Source organism: Python bivittatus, unplaced genomic scaffold (genome assembly GCF_059951505.1).
Source record: "Python bivittatus isolate LINGU-HERP-01145 unplaced genomic scaffold, Pbiv_v1 ctg000610_np1212, whole genome shotgun sequence".
Classification (NCBI taxonomy): domain Eukaryota; kingdom Metazoa; phylum Chordata; class Lepidosauria; order Squamata; family Pythonidae; genus Python; species Python bivittatus.
This window is the reverse complement of record NW_028277088.1, coordinates 9,527,790-9,544,694: the sequence shown is the minus strand read 5'-3', so window position 1 is coordinate 9,544,694 and position 16,905 is coordinate 9,527,790. Positions and strand designations below refer to the sequence as shown.

The 16,905-nt window shown below is 40.7% G+C and overlaps 2 protein-coding genes across 4 annotated transcripts in view; one reads left to right on the top strand and one right to left on the bottom strand.

The window, feature by feature from the left end:
* Nucleotides 1-4,895, bottom strand: part of DYNC2I1 (dynein 2 intermediate chain 1) — a 29,593-nt gene extending 24,698 nt beyond the window's left edge. The window contains exons 1-4 of one of the 2 annotated variants that reach the window (XM_088150328.1): nucleotides 4,767-4,895; nucleotides 2,647-2,700; nucleotides 654-1,098; nucleotides 163-218 (exon numbers count right to left, since the gene is read on the bottom strand). In XM_088150328.1, coding sequence (XP_088006454.1) covers nucleotides 163-218; nucleotides 654-1,098; nucleotides 2,647-2,700; nucleotides 4,767-4,781 — 570 coding nt within the window. In that variant the 5' untranslated portion in view covers nucleotides 4,782-4,895. The remainder of the gene's footprint in view (nucleotides 1-162; nucleotides 219-653; nucleotides 1,099-2,646; nucleotides 2,701-4,766) is intronic. The other variant, XM_088150329.1, reaches the window with a different exon arrangement.
* A 5,820-nt stretch (nucleotides 4,896-10,715) lies between these two features.
* The window catches only part of ESYT2 (extended synaptotagmin 2), a 69,289-nt gene continuing 63,099 nt past the window's right edge, over nucleotides 10,716-16,905 (top strand). Inside the window, exon 1 of one of the 2 annotated variants that reach the window (XM_088150835.1) lies at nucleotides 10,716-11,210. In XM_088150835.1, the coding sequence (XP_088006961.1) occupies nucleotides 10,872-11,210 (339 nt within the window). In that variant the 5' untranslated portion in view covers nucleotides 10,716-10,871. The remainder of the gene's footprint in view (nucleotides 11,211-16,905) is intronic. The other variant, XM_007431295.4, reaches the window with a different exon arrangement.

The window sequence follows — 16,905 nt, the reverse complement described above, 5'->3', positions numbered from 1 at the left end:
ATTATGTTAAGTCAAAAGTATTTTTAAATACACAGACACACAGACACACAAATATATTCTGTTGAATGTGATTTCTGGGGCTGTGACTATAAACAATGAATTATTTTTCAATTTCATCTTATGGTGCAATGATACATTTCTTATTGTTTTTATTTCTCTTACCTTTCTCTCTGAATGTTGCCTTCTTTCTCTTTCTTCATCTTTTATTTTTGAATAATCTAAAAATAACATCTCCAAAATTTAGAAGATTGTCTTGAACCTTACAAACTCTACTGTATTCAATAGACAAAATGTACATTATAACTTCCCAAGAAGCATCTAAAGTGTGTTCAGAAAAGAGACAATTAAAACCATCAAACTTTTCTTAACAGCAACAACTTCCTCTGTTTTCAGGACTGGCAAGCTGATGTCCTTCAAAAGCTTTTTTACACATCTTCCCCACATATCAATCCCAAGCTGCATGGCCAAGGGTAAGAGTGTTGGAGCTACTGACCCTTCTTCTTTCCAGGCTACTACTGTTTAGTTATGACAGACTACCTTTTCAAGAAGATGAGAAGTAAAATAGATGACTGACTGAAAGTGGGTCCAATCCATTTTCACTTACGAAATAAGGAGGGTCATTGCAGAATGAACACATAAGCAAACCAGCTCACCAGTGTTATCCCTGCTGCTTCTCCTCCTCCTCCTCTCATGCTCTTTATCCCTTTCCTTGTAAGTCTCCGCACTATTTCGCGGTGGTGTTTGGTTGGGTTCATCTTTTTTAGGTTTCCTATCCCTCTCTTTACCACTGTGCCTTTCGCCACTTCTTCCAGAGATATATTTTTCTTCTTTGGCATCTTTTTCATGATTTACTTTAATCTCTCTCTCTTGTTCTCCGGGATGATCTTTCTCTCTTCCTTTGTCTCTTCTTTCCTCTCTGTGTCTTTCACTTGATTTAAATCTTATTTTTTCTCCTTTTTCTTTTAATTTGACTCTGTCCTTCTCTGGATCCTTCTGCAAACCCACTCTGTTGCTATCATCGTCATCATTTCTGCCTCTGTCTCGTGATTTTCTCCGATGATGCCTCTTGTCTTCAGACTGACTATCGGATCGAGACACCTAAAAAAGGGAGGATATTTTTATATATCAGTTTTAGTCTATGAAGTTTTACCTTTTACTTATTCTGGAAGAGAACTGCCAACAGGAAAGCTCTATAAGCAGAACTGAATTTAGTCTAAAATGTCTTAAAAAACAGAAATTCTAATCTGTATGGCAATTGTGATAGGATACAGCATGGATATTCCTCTAATTTCCCTCAGTACACAGGTTCTCCAGTAGAAATAACAAAGACTGCTTTACTGGGCACCATCTTATTTTTCAGACACTTGTCTATAAGCTAGAATAATTCTAGTACTACTGAGTCAACATCAATACAGTAAGAAGTCTGGCTTTGCTAGAAATAAGGCTTCACAACCACAGAAAAAATGCACAATGATGAAAAACAGGAGAGCACATTTTTTTTCTGGGCCAAGAAGCATAATTGGTATTCACTGGCATGAAAGTGAAAAAAGAATCAAGGATCAAACCAGAGGAATGAAATTAAGCCTGATTTTAGTTTATTTAGATTTAAAAGCAATTAAAATTTAAATATATTTAATCAGCTTTCTTGGCAGTAATATATTAAATATTTTCCTTTTTTATCATGTTAAAAGATACAGTTTTAAAACAACTTTCAGAGATTTTCTGGGATCTGGGGAGCAGGGTCAGGTTCTGCACATCTGTTATAAAAGGAAGGTTGGCAAAGCAATTAATACATTTCCAGAAATATCCTCTCAATAAACAATGTAATAATTAACATTTATCCTTCCAGCATACACATGAGAAAGTAATGGTTGATATACTTGCAGATAGTATTCTGCGATAGAATACTAAGCTATGGCTTGCTCTTAAAGAATGAGCTCTGAAAAGCCTAGGTTTTTGCACTCAACCTTCCTTTTATTTCTCACACAGCAATTAGTATAATGATTAATAGTTGAATGCTAGAAGTTCATAACATTTTGGAGTTGCACAAACTGGGTGGGACGTTACCCATATATACATTCAACTATATATACACTAGCTGAGTTTATACAAAGCACTAAAGCATTTATTTACTTAACTAACCATGGTCAAGGAAATCATGATTCGATTCATACTTTGATATCAGGGTTGCTCAAAGTGCAGACAAGCCTTCTCTCCCATCCCTAACAATCCTGTGTAAGACTGTTGTCTTGAGAAAGACTTCAAATAAGTAATTTTGAATATCATTTTCAATTCAGATTCTTTCAGAAATCCAAAATAAACTGTTTCTTAAAAAACTTCTAGTCACTAACATTGTTGGTTTATTACCTTTTTTTTTTTGGTGCCTTCAAATCAGTCTTGACTCCTGGAGGTATTAGGAAGTATCAAATAGCAAATATATGCCATTAATAAATTACTTTCAAATAGATGTACATGTGTGTGATCTTTCAAAAGAAATTTGTAATCTGGCACAAAAATCTGATATTCATAGAAACAAGAAAGTAAATCCTGCTATGATATCCAAGCTCTTGGGCATGTATAAAAATTATTTTAATGTATCTTGCTACCAAATCCTTAACAAAAAGTTAAGGTAGAATTATCATTCACCTTAAGATGCTTCTTTAGTTCATCTGATTTCCAAGTGTCATCTTTAGTTCTTTTCTAAAGAAGAAGAAAACAAACAAGAAAACAAAAAAATGTGTACCTCACTTGAAGACTATTTTAACACTACCTGAAACTATAAAAGCAACTCAATTTCCTTTGAATAAACACTAATGCAATCAGCACTCAGGTGACACAAAGTTGGAAAAGCCGAACAACTGACTTGGGCTGAAGAGACTAACAGCAAGACTTCAGGACAATAGATAGTTGTATAGCCCTATTAATTAAATAGTTTATAGCATGGGTACACAATAGGGTTGTACAACATTTTCTATTCAGTCTCCAAAAGGTGCTTCAGAACATGCAATTTTTGATTTTGAAAGACTGGGAAGTTGGAAACCGAGTTCACTTTCAGAAAAATTCAGTGGTCAAGTCATATTTTCTTTGCACACAGGGTTGATGTGGGATGACTAGAGATTCCCATGTAAGTTGCCAGGTATTCCTACAGAAAAAGTGGGAATTAGACTTATACATTCTTCAAAAATGATTCAGAAGTGCTTTGAATTTCAAACAAACTACTAATATTTTTTTTATGCTTCCTGAAAAAAGATGCTGCTACTTTAAGGAATTGATTCATGTGTATTCAGAATCCCTAAAAAGAAGAGCCACTTTAATGAACAGCAGGTCTGAAGTATTTTTTTTTAATCATTTCAAGTGTGCAAAGCCCTACAAAGTCTTGAGGCACTCTGAGGCAAAGTCTGACCAAATCTATTACAACACACATTTCCATGGATTACAATTCAAAGCATATGATGAACTATTTATTTATGATGGTATAACAAATTTCTCAGTATTATATGATTTTTTTTTTTGGCTGGTTTGGCTACAACAGAGAGCTATCCTGTTAGACATGCATTTATTAAGTAATTAAGTATACAATTAAGTACATACCTTTTGACTGAAGAGATCTTTAGAGACCAGGAAGCTCCCCTAATGGCATCAATTACAAAGCAATCTTATGCATGTCTGTTATTTTATTTATTTGATTTACATGGCTGCCCACCTCAAGTGCATGGTTCTAGATGGCTCCCAACATTAAAACAAATAAAATATATACACATATTAAAATAAAACAAGAAATAAAACATACAGGAGCCAGAGAAGCCTAAAAATCCCTCAACACAGCTTAGAAACAGGCTCCACCCAGGGCCCAGGCTCGGGCACAGAACCAGGTCTTCCAAGCCTTATGGAAGGCCAGCAGGGTGGGGGCCAACTTAATCTCAGGAGGGATGATGTTCCAGAGGGCAGGTGCCATGGCAGAAAAGGCTCTTCTTTGGGGCCCCGCCAGCCGACACTCCTTGGTAGAACCAACCAGGAAACAACTACAGTATTCAGAAGTAAGTCCCTCTGAATGCTTCAGAACAGTCTACTTGCAATCTAAAATTGCCACTTTATGCACATGTCTGGGAAAGCCCATCAAAGTGAAATCCACTTTTGAACCTATGATGCTGGGAGATGAACTGATGAGCTGGGCTGCACTTCACACTAAGCCATGGATTCTTGAACTGATCACAACTGATTGGGTACATACTGTAAATCAGTGTTTCTCAACCGTAGCCCCTTGAAGATATATGGACTTCAACTCCCAGAATTCCCCAGCCAGCATGGGAATTCTGGGAGTTGAAGTCCACACATCTTCAAGTTGCCAAATAAGTTGCCAAGCTTGAGAAACAGTGCTGTAAAGAATCCCTATGGGTTTGTTTTTAATGATGAAAAAGGGAGCTAGAAACTTCTTAAATAAAGACATGTTTCACAAAACACAGAGGCTTTGTAGGCCTCCTAAATTCATCTACCATATTAAGCCCAAACCAAATACATTTTGGCACTGGCGCGAACAATCCCATTCACGCTTGCTCAGAAATAAATCCTCCTACGTCTACCTGGCTTAATTCCAGATAAATCTGCAGCCTGACACAGATTAGCCTTGCCTAGCTTGCAGGCGAAAGCTGCCCAGCTTCCTCTCTCTAGGCCGGGCACCGCAAACGGAACCCTTCCCGGGCAAGCTGCAAAGCACAGACCCTCCTCTCCTCCTTCTTTCCCGCCTTGGCATAAGAACCACCGCTCACCTTATCGCCTTCCATCGCGGCCCTCCGCGGCTGCGAGGCGTAACATAAACATAGCCAGTGCCTGCGAGGCTTCGAGCTTGCTCTGAAAACCACAGGCCGCAGCTGCGTTAGGAAACCTAGGCAACCCGGTTGTTGTTCTGCCTGGCAACAAGTGGGTCAAAGCAAGATCACAGCCGATAGGTCGAGCCGGTCCCGGGAACCAATGGGATGAGCACGAGGGGGACAGACGACGACGTCGACCGCAAAGGATTCGGGGAAAAGGAGTAGTGGCTGTCTTGGAATGGTTCTCGGAACTTTAGGAGAAAGGGTGGAGAAATGGAATAAAAAGTCGATAAGGGACGCCCTGGTTAGTTATGCAAGAGGAAAAAAGGATGCCTCAGGTGCTTTTAGCAACAAGAATATATATAGAAATACAGCATCGGGACATAGTTTGAATAGTGTTATCCATCAGCTGCAGGGCATAATCTCTTTTATCGCTGGGTGTCAAGATCCGCAAAGGGAGATTCTTTCATAAGTCATTCGGGTGTAATGCAGCATTCTTTTCAGTTCCCCTGTATAAACCAGTTTGGCTCCGAATTTAGTCTATTACTGCTATGCCCCTTGAAATCAATGCAAATTAAATTGGGTGTCCTGCTTAAGTGCAAACCCATTGATTTCAATGGATCTTGCATCGTTAGAATCTGAGGCTGGTCCAGAGAATGCTGCAATGATTTTGCTCAGAAAAGAGTCCCCCACAACCCAGAGGCTACAGGGTTTGCTCTCAGTTCATGTGTATAATGATTTTGCAAATTCCCCACTGAAGTGGGGCTAAACTGCCATCCTGTTTGCACATTATACTGAACTACAAAGTAACCAACCACTTTTTAGCCTAGTGTAGGGTGCAGATGCAACCCACATGATCACTTCAGGGTTCAATAGTTTCCTGTCATCCCAAAAATTTTAGCCAGGGCAACAAATAAAGGGTTCATAGAACAAATCAATCCAGAATTCTCACTCAAGGTACAAATGATCAGACTGAAATTTTAGACGCATGCAGACCTGGCTCTCTTGAGAAATCTATAATGATGGGAAAGATGGAAGGAAAAAGAGAATAACCAGCAGCAAGGTGGATGGACTCAAGTACAGAGGTGATGGGTACGCTGTTGGAAGACCTGAGAGCCTGGTTAGGGAGAGATCACCTTGGAGAAGGTCCATCTATGGGGTTGCTAAGAGTCAACCCCAACTGCATGGCACATAATCAGTCTCCATCATTGTGAGCCATGGTGTGCCCTGGGTTTTTGCATTTCATAAAACAAGGGGTTGTGGGGGGCTGCAGTCTGAAACATTCCTCCATCTGATTCTCAGACAGACCTCTGCTGAAAATCACCCTGTTTGCATTCTGTGCACAAAAGTATTAGTGTCAATTACAATGGCAGGAGATTGTAGAAGATGGAGGTAGCTATCCTGTAGCAAGGGCTAATGAGATTATGGATTCAAATACGCTGTCTGAATTGATACAGTAGGGTCAAAAATTCCATTACTGTTCATCCTACTAATGGAAACAATGGATTATAGTCATTTTTGAATTTTGAAGGGAAGAAGTATTTGATTGGGTTTACAAAGTCATGATGTTTAACCTTTTTTTTTTTTTTTTGCTTAGTCATGATCTGGGTGGCTGGGGTTGCAGAGCACACTTAAGGCTGCAAGGGCTGGGTTTACCCAACACATTAAACTAATCAAACCACAGTTTAGCTCAGTGCGTCCTATGAACCAAGCAGCTGTCTCATGTCCAAAAGAGCACCCTTAATGAGAATGTATAGGGGCAGGTAGGAGTTTATTTATTTCAAACAAGATATGTGTATTTATCATCCCTGAAGATCATCACAAAGAATTTATTATTCAATAATAAAAAATGTATGTTTATATTTATAAACTGAATAAAAATAAATGACTGCAGTTGTGTGGTAGATAAAGAATGCTAAAAGCAGGATAGTTATGTACAATCACCATGGCAGAAAAGGAACATTGATTCAATAGCTCAAGTTTTAATTTCCTCTTTATTTGGGGCAAACCAAATGACTAGGTACTGAACAGATTGACAGGGAACAAAAAGGAGTGAGAAAAACAAACACTCCTGGAATTTGTAACTTGAGAACATTTTGACAACAGGATACGGATGAAGTGTCCTCCTGGGAGAACTACTTTTGCAATGTCCTAATTGTGCTTTCAGTCTCTTTTGATTTATTTCAAGAGTTGCCCAGACTCGGGGAATGCTTGGTGCCCATTGACAGTTGAAAGATGGTGAGCCATAGTGTGACTTCCCTACAACAGACTCCACATCATTTCTTGATCTTAAGGATCAAGAGGCCTAGGGAAATCTAATGTGAATGTTATAGTGTGTCACCTTTACAACTCTCTTAGTGATCCAAGGGCAGCTTGCTAAAATTACAGTCATGGTTCTCTCGCATCAAAACCTAACAGCCCATCCTATACATGCTGGCCCAGAAGTAAGAGTGGTTGTGCCCATTGAGTTTACAGCCAAGGAAATGTGTTCCTCCCTCACATGTTTGGTTCAGATTCATGTTGTGTAAGCAGATGTCCACAAGGACAGCCAAAAAACGTAAGTTGATTACCACAGTGGTCGGTTAAAGTCAGCCTCAATTCCTGTTGACTTCATGGATCTCTCCGTTGTTATTTTGACAATATGGAAAGGGTTTGTCATCCACTTTTGGGATTTTCTGGTGGTCTTCCATTCATGTATTAATTAAACCTGACCCTGCTAAACCTTTTGAGTTCAACCAAAGTCAGCCAGGCAGCTGGAGCAAACAATATTAAAAGTCATGCCTGCATGTATACTATATGTGTCTGTGTGCGTGTGTATATCATATGTATGTATGTATATTTTCCACACACAATATGTTTGGTGTAGTTCAAGATGTCAAATTACTTAGACACAATACTGAGACAAAATCCCTGTGGGGTAAAAGTATAGATGTCTGATGCTCATTTAATATCACAGATTTTGTTGAACATACATAAATTGAACAAACAGGACACCGAGCTAAGAAAATTAAGCACATTTTATCTGTATAATATAAAATTTACATTCCAGGAGTGAAGAAGAGAGGGTGCAATGGTCCCCAAAAGCAAAAATACCAATATAACTACACAACCCATTTAAGATTTGGCTCAGAATTGTGACGTTCTTCCTGGCCAGGGGAAGTCTGAAATGGACTCCCTGCTTCATCCCTTGCTCCTGGGAATCAGATGCATGGTTAAAAGGCGTCTTTTTAAAATTACTTTTTAGGTAAGCTGACATACAGTAAATCAACAGACTGGAAAGGTGGGGAATAAGTAATTTAAGCAAGGCATAAATTAAATAGAACAATTATCACTCTATAGTAGAGCAAAACCTTCCAATAAATAAATCTTTGGCAATTTCTGTTTCAATTAAAAAAAAAAGATTGTGGGAAGCAGACCTGGGAAAATCTTTTCTGTCTTCCTGAAAATCCATTGCCTATCAAGGACTTTCTCCATTGCGTTGCTCCTCAGTTGTGAAAACCCACCCTGACAGATCAAACTACTTTTTCCTTATAATCTTTACATATTGCCAGAGCAATACGTTTCAGCAGCTCTTTTCAAACCACATGTTACACTATTAACTATTAAACAAAACTATTCAGTTAACCACTAATTCATGAACTAATCCCACTGCCTGTTTTTGCATGAGAAAGTAGAATATAAATTAACCATACTGGCTGGACTTACACAGTACACTAGATTAAAATGAAGTGGACTAGGCTAAGGTTCAGTGTGTTCTGCAGACACAAACATATCTTTCTTGACTGGTTAGTTCTAATCCTATGTTCATTATTTTTATTTGTTTGCAGTTACTACATTATTTTAAAGAGCATTTGTATAGATTTTGTTTTGTGGGAATCCTGTCAACTGTGGCTTAGCAACAAATCACAGTTAAATAAGCCATGACGTAGTGTGTTGTATGAACACATCCATAAGATGGCAATGAAATAATTGTTGACTAAGAGTATTTTTATTTTCCTTTAAGAAAAGATGTCTCTTTTTCAGATTTTCATTTGTTTTTAAATTCATGTTAACACAATTACTAAGCAGATTATTTAAATCTAGACAGCAGTGTTGAAAGCAATATAACACACTATAAACGTCATACATCCACTATGCAAATTTCTTGTCATATAAATTAGAAATTAATTAATTTGTAAATTAATTTGCCTGCATCAAAATAATTCTCTAGCTTTTTGGATTACAAGCCTTCGGGGAAGAGAATTGTTCTGTAGTAAAACACATGGATTAACATGGAATAAAGGTTGTATTGAATAAAAACAAGTTGAAAAATGTAATTTGTATGCAGATCCACCATGGAAAAAAAGGATACATTTATTAGACAACATTTATCTGGTTTTCTGATTATTCTGAGTCAGATTTCCCTCAGCTCCGCTGGTGCCCTCCAAATATGTTAGGATTATTATCTGCCTCCTGGCAGATCTGGGAAAGTGGTCTCAAGATATCTGGGAGGATCAAATGATGAGTGGATTTGCCCTTTCTTTTAAGCCACAATTTGTTTATCATAGTTTGTTGTGTAAATCAGAAGAGCTGAATAAGAACAAATTAAATCATGTGTAAACCCAGTTGGCTGGATTTGCACCCCAAACAAAGCCATAAACCATTGCTTACAACCAGCAATGATTGGCTCATAAAACACCTTAAGGATAAAACATTCCTCAAATTGAGCTGAATTTCTTGTGAGCATTTCTAGTGACCACATTTCTTGGAAATAACATGGAACTTATTTGCCAAGGCCTTATTCCCCATGTTTTTCAACTGTAACCAACAGCCCTGAGATTTCCTAATGGTCTCCCATCCAAGTATATAGCAGGGGTTATCTTGCTTAGTTTCTGAGATCAGGCAGAAAGTGAGAAACCCTGCCACCTGTTGCAAACTCACACAGTGCTGTGAAGCACATCCTAGCCCAGTGTTTCTCAACCTCAGCAACTTTAAGATGTGTGGACTTCAACTCCCAGAATTCTCCAGCCAGCCATGTTGAAGTCCACACATCTTAAAGTTGCTGAGGTTGAGAAACACTGTATTAGCCAGTTACATTTTAGGCTGTCATATAGTATTGTGTGGATTCATTTATAGCTCTGTTGCATCCTCTGAAAGCAGAAAATCAGCTTAATTCAGTAAGCCTGTTGTGCAATCATAGCTAGGAGCCCCCACATCTGGCAAATGTTTGCAAGCCAGTATGATACTGTAGGGAAGACTAGGAGCAAGCGGAGGAGACCCAGCTGCTAGCTCTCATCCATGAAAGCTCCCCTAGTGATTTTGGGACAGTTTTCCTTCTGGACCATTTACAGGGTGATTGTTCTGGAGGGAAAAATAGGTCTCACGATGCCTTTAGGCCTTCCAAATTAAAATGGTAACCCCCCAAACTAATCACATTATAATTTAAGCAAACATGTTGGAGGTGGGAATCTACTTTTTCTGAACTCCATCATGGATGCCTGTGTCTGCGGCCCTGGTGGGTACAGGCAAGTGCTATGCCAGTGTTCTTCCAAACTTGGCAACTGTGGCTGGGTAGGGAATTCTGGGAGTCGAAGCCCGCACATCTGGAAGTTGCCAAGTTTGAAAAACACTGGGCTACGCTGACCCAGGAGAACGACTGTGCTGAGCAGCGATCTATCCCAGTGCAAATAAAGTTACAACACGGGACACGCGCCTTAGGGAAAGGCGGGGAGGAACCTCACCCAGCAAGAAATGCCTATCGTCCCGCTCCTCCCAGGGAGAAATTCTTTTCTGCTGTCCCCCCTTTCCCTCCGTGGTAGACCCGGCCTCCCGAACCTCCCTTCCCTCGGGAATGGTTCGCTCCGAGCCCGTCTGCCCCGCCTCCCTCAGAACCCGGAAGCGCGTGTCCGAAGGAGGGGCGGGGCTCGGCGGTGGTTGTCCCTCAGCAACTGCGAGGCGGGAGCGGCGAGGGAGGGAGATGTGCGGAGACGCCTCCGCCGGCCCCGCCCGCGCCCTCCCTCGCTTCCCGCCCTCCGCCAGCGCCTCAGCGGCAGCCGCCCCACGGAGAGGGGCCGCGGGGAGAGCATGAGTGGCGCAGGGGCCCAGCCGCCCCCGGCCCCTGGGGCCAGCCCGGCAGGGCCCGGGGGCGATTCGGAGCCGCCGCCGCCGCCGTCGATGCTCAGCGTCGACCTGCCGGGGCTGGTGTCGCAGTTCGCGCGGAGCTTCGCGCTGGTCTTCCCCGTCTACGTGCTGGGCTACCTGGGGCTGAGCTTCAGCTGGGTCCTGGTCGCCTTGTTCTGCCTCTTCTGGGTGCAGCGGCGCCGAGGCGGAAAGAGCTCCCGCCTGGGCCGGGCGCTCGCCTTCCTGCAAGACGAGGAGCGGGCCGTGCGGCTCGCCATCTCCACGGGAGACCTTCCCGCCTGGGTGAGTGGGGAGGCGCCTCCCGGGCCCCTGGGGGCGCTTGCAGGGAGTCGGCGCCTGCTCGCCCGCCTGCCTGCCGATGCGAGGCTAAATGCCCGGGTGCGAGCGACCCTTGCGGGCTGCCTCTGCCTCCCTAGCCCCCTCGGGGATGGTTCGGGTCTTCCTTCAGCAGCCGCAGAAGAGCCAGCCGTGTTTGAACCTTGCTCGTGAGAACCCAGAAAGTTGGGCTGACCGGCTAAAACAGGGTTCGGCTGACCCAGGAGAGCAGCCGCCCTTCCCTTTGCCTGCGGGTGGTTCTGTGGCCGTGCAGACGGTTTGAGAGTTGCGGTCTTTCCCCACCTATTGGGTGCCTAGAGGCGTTGGAGTTCAGCTCCCGTATTTCCCGGGGGTTGAGAATTACGGCAGTCGAAGTCCGACAGCCTGGAGGGCGTGAAGTTAGGCAAGGCTGGCTGGAGTCATGCTGATCCACAGCCCTGCCTTTATTGAAATGGACCTTCCTCTGTGTGAGAAGACTTCGCGGTCACCAAGTGTTTCGGCCCCCTACGGATAGAAACCAGGTTGGATGGGCGGTCCTGAGTTTTCTGGAGAAATAACTAAGGGCTGGCTGGGATTGCATTACTTCATGAGGTGTAGGGGGAGATGGATTTCTGTATTTGTTTTCTCTTCATGTCTGCAAAACTATCTGTAAAGCCATGCAGGAGCCTGGCCCGGTGCAATATATTCGGTTGCAATTTAGAAATGTGGATCATTCCTTGTTCTGTTGCTCATGCTTCTGGAAGTGTTTATTTCCTTCCTCACACATTCCTTTTCTCTAGATGTCCTTTCATTTCCAGATCGAATACAAAAGATTGCTTCTTTTCGAGTCCCTTGTTAAGAGCACTAAGGCACCCCTGAACTGTTTCCCTTATATGTCTCATAGGATGTGAAATTTATCTTGGACTCGTCTATATAGACTTTGTCCTGTGAGTTAACATACATGCCGCAGAGGCGTTGTCTCTGAAGTTGTGGAACAAGGAAAATGGTAGTTATTTTAAAATGCACTACATTCTTTGGATGACACCTGTTTGATCTTAGCTACCTTGCCCATGCTCAGGCTGATTATCTGCACATTAGCATGAAATTCACAAGTTTTCTAAATAGCTGTTTTTATTCCAGATGAGAGGCCTCTTCCTTTCTCCCCTCCTTTAGTTTCTGCTTGAAATATAAGAGTAATTAGTGGGTGTGTCTTCCTTAACAGTCAGTAGGAACTTTGATGTGTAAGAAAATGTTCAAGAATTCTCAGTTTTTTGTATTAAAAGATTCAGCTTGTATTGCTAATACAGTTTCAGCATGACACATAGGTTTGTTCATGCTGTCCCTGATTAAACAGTTGGGGACAGCATGAACAATTAGGGACAGCATGTTATTTAAAAAAAAATATTCAGAGCGAGCTGATGAAGTTGTCAGTCCCTGATGGGGAGAAATTCTAATGTAGTTAAAGAGCTTTCTCTTTGAAACATATCTTGTCAAGAAAAGGTATGAAGAAGCTACATTAAAAATGTGACAAGCAGAAGAAGAATATCTCTGTGTGAAGGAGGAGTCCACGGTTAGTTTTGGATAGATGTTCATGTTTTATATCTTACACATGTATAATGAGAGAGAAATATAAATATTTAGTTAGCAGCTGTTACTGTTGAGTACAGTAGATCTCACAGCCCCTCCATGTGTTAGTTGAAAATTGGTTCCAGACCTGTCTGATCGGATGACATTGTTTTGAGAGCTGAGTCAGTTTTTTTGCTGTCATTGGGTTGATTTATTTGAAAGTGGAACAAAGATGGTCTTTTTTTATTTTTCAGTATTGGAATTTATGGGTGGATCATGCTTTTCCTGATCGGAGTTCTGGTCTCTATGCCTCCTAGCTCCTGGGCTATAGCAAGTCATTCTGTTTCAAGACAATCATCAGCCATTAAGAAACCCAAGCAGCAGCTTGGTCTTTTATACCCTAGATGGTACCCCACTAAAAAGGAGGAGGAATTAGAATTTTGCTTGGTTTACCCAAACTGGCTTGTTGTTAGAGTTCTTGATTTTACTAAAAAGCTTTGTAAGAAAAATCAAGCATAAACTATGGATTTTAGGGAGGGTGATTTTAATAAACTAAGAGAAATAGTAAGAAAGTTGTGGGTAGGCAAAAGGCAGCTGGCTGGGACTTCTTAAAAAGGAAATTGAGGATAATGCATCTCAAACAATACCAGTGAGGAAAAAAACAAGGAGACATCAAAACGAGCCAATGTGGTTGAATAGGCAGCTTGTAAAGGAGTGAGACTGAAGAAGGATGCATATATGAAAGGAAAGGAAAGGAAAGGCTAGCAGCCAAGGAAGCTCAGAAATGTAGCAATGAGGTTAAGAAGGCAAAGGCAGAAAATAGTTTAAGGCTAGCAAGGAGGGTTCCTTCAAATAAGTCAATAGCAAGAGGAAGGCAAAAGATAGGAGGACTCACTCTTAGTCCAAGTGGAGAAATCTTGACAGATGACCCCAAAAAAAAAAAAAGGGAAGGAAGTCAACTCCTTTTCTTCTGCATCCAAAGGAAATGGTGATTTGAGTAGCATAGACTGTAAATGAATATTCACAGGGAGGGTGCAGGTCAGTAAGGATGTGGTAAGGGAGCCAATTTGAATGTCTTCAAGTCCCCAGGCCTTGAGAACTGCATCCTAAAATAGTGAAGTTGCTGGTGGAAGAGCTATTGGGACTTCTGTAAGTCTTTGAATGACAGGGAACTAGAGAAGAGCAAATGTGGTCCCCCTGTTCAGAAAAAAGGGGATCCCAGTAATTATTGATCAGTGAGCCTAACATTAATACCTAGCAAGGTATTAGAGCAGATAATAAGCATGTCATTTGTAAACTTCTTGCAAACAATGCTTTGATTGCTAAGTGTCAGTATGGCTTTGTCAAAAATAGGTCATGTGAGACAAATTTAATCTCTTTTGACAAGATAATTGCTTTAGTGGAAAAAAAGAATGCCATGTATATATATATATACTTTTATAATCTACAGTATTTTATTTCAGTAAAACAAAAGCTTCCATATTATATTCTCATCAACAAACTATTAAAGTGTAATTTGGGTAGCATTATAGTAAGGTGGGTCCATCACTGGCTGGCTAACTGCACTTAGAGTCAGCATTAATTGCTCTACTTCAAGTTGGTAAGCAGTAACTGGTGGCATCTCATGGGGATAGGTCTTGGGGCCTATCAACATGTTTTTCAGTGACCTGGATATCAGGGCTGATGAGCTGCTTATCGGATTTGCAGATGACACAAAATTGGAGGAATCTGATCAACACCTAGGATGACAGAATAAGGTTGCAATCTAATCTGGGCAGATTATGAGACTGGGCGGAGAGGAAAAGGATGCCCTTTAACAGGGAGAAATGATAGGTATTACATTTAGAGTGCAAAAATATAGTCCACGCATACAGAATGAGGAATTCATGGCTTGGAAGCATTACATTGGAGAAGTACTTAGGTGTAGTCATTGACAACAAGCTGAACATAAACCAGCAGTGTAAGACAGCTGCTATTAGGCTAACACAGTTCTGGGCAGCATTGGAAGAAGCATTGTATCATGCCTTATTCCCTTTTATTTGGCACTGGTGAGACTGTACCCGCACTGTTGTGTGCAGTTCTGGGCACTACATTTCCAAAAAGAGATTGACAGGTTTGAACAAGTTCAGGGGAAGGCAGCAAAGATGATACAGGAATTTGAGGACGTGCCTTATGCAGGCAGGCTGAAGGAATGTGGGATGTTCAGTCTGGAGAATGAAGACTGAGTGAAGACCAATCGGTGTTTAGGTATATAAAAGGGTGCTGTAATCAGGAACTGTTTTTCATTGAAACTAGTACCAGAAATAATACTTAGATTTCATTTAAATATATGGAAAAATTTCCTTATGGTAAGAACTGTAGAGTAGTGGAACAGTCTACCTATGGAGGTTTTCTCCATCTCAGGAGGTTTTTAAGGAAAGATTAGATAGCCACTATTCAAAAATGGTTTAATTGGTTTTCCTGCACATTGCTGAGGGTTGTGGTAGATGATCCTTGTGATCCCTTCCAACTTCTCAATTCTATTGTTTCTTTTTCCCACCCACCCCTTCCCCCTTTGATTTATAAGATACTGTTGAGGAACACTGAAAGTTAGGTGCTAATGTAAGTTCCTTACCAATGACAAATGATTAAAAACAGATGTAAAACAAGAAACCATAGTGAAGTTAGGCAAAAAACTTCCATAGTAAAGTTATTGTACACAGTTACATCTTACATAATGGATACTGATGTACATCTTTGTTTCTAAGATGCTGTTAGGGCATGGTCAAGCAGTAGGGAACACTGAAATATGGAATTGCGAATTGTTGAGACTGTATTGTGAGTCAGGCAGAGTGTATCTAGTCCAGGGACCCAATGCTGAATAATTTAATTTTTGGTGGCATCATCCATGATATGTGGGAGTAGGTTTTAGTATGTCTATTACAGATACTTATTTACTGCATCAGTAGCTCTTAGCATTGGGCCACATAAAAGATACCAGTTGGTTAGTGAAGCTTTTGTCACAGATCTATTTATAATTCCATTGGTGAAAAGCAAAATAGGAATTGTGAAGAATTAAAGGTATCTTAATCTGAGATAGCTTTTTAACATTTTTGTGGGGTTTTTATGACAATTTCTCTGAATAACCAACTGTAGAATTTGTCCATCTATATGTCCATATTAATATGTCAAACAGATTCACCTTCAGTTTTAATACATCTTAAAATAAATTTGTTTTGGAGGCATTTAATAGGACTTGTGAACTTGGATGAATATATAATTGATGTGGTTCTTTTGCTTCCTTTCAGTAATAGTAGAAGACCAGTTAAGGTAACAGTTGCACTCTGCATGAGTTATGTATCAGGAATGAAAATATCTCATTCTTTTTAAGGCTTGATAACTAGAAGAACTGGAATTCTAGTGGTGAAGGAGATAGATGAATTGAACATAGCAAAATTGCTAGAAAAATATGCACATTCCCAGCTGCAAGAATGCTATTTTCTGCTTCAGTGTTGTATTATCCTGCTCTTCTTTCTCCATCTGTTATAGTAATTAGACGTGAGCTGTGGTTTATAGCAAAAGTAAGGGACACTTTGGCATCCCATTCCTTTGGTTGACTTGGCCATTTATGGAAGGCAAAGTATATAACCCTTTCATACATTATTCCAGGTCACACTCAGACTTACCTGTAAATGTGTTTTATTCCTTGAAGGGGTATGAACTAAGCCTTGTTGAATCCCAGAAGCCAGAGAGAAATACAGTATTACTATTACTAAAATTCCTTTGATTGGGAGTAAAATTTCCTGACCTTTCTCATGATAATAAGATTATATACTTGCCAAAAGATAGGTCATCTGTTGTCCTGCCCTTAAGGTTTGGACTGCACCTTCCATAAGCTTCAAACTTTATGCTGAACAATTATGATGTGTGATGTAGTTCAAAAAATGTGGCTTTTGATGTGTTCTCTAGATTAGCATCTGCTCCACAAAAGCCTCTTGTCATCAACTTTGCTTGACTTTTTAACAAAGTTCCGTGAACTGAAATAAAATAAGAATGGTGTTTACACTTTGAGTTATTTGTCAGTTAAAAAGTGTGCCCTCCTTCAATTTCAGATGCGTATTTTGTAGTTTTGTTTTGT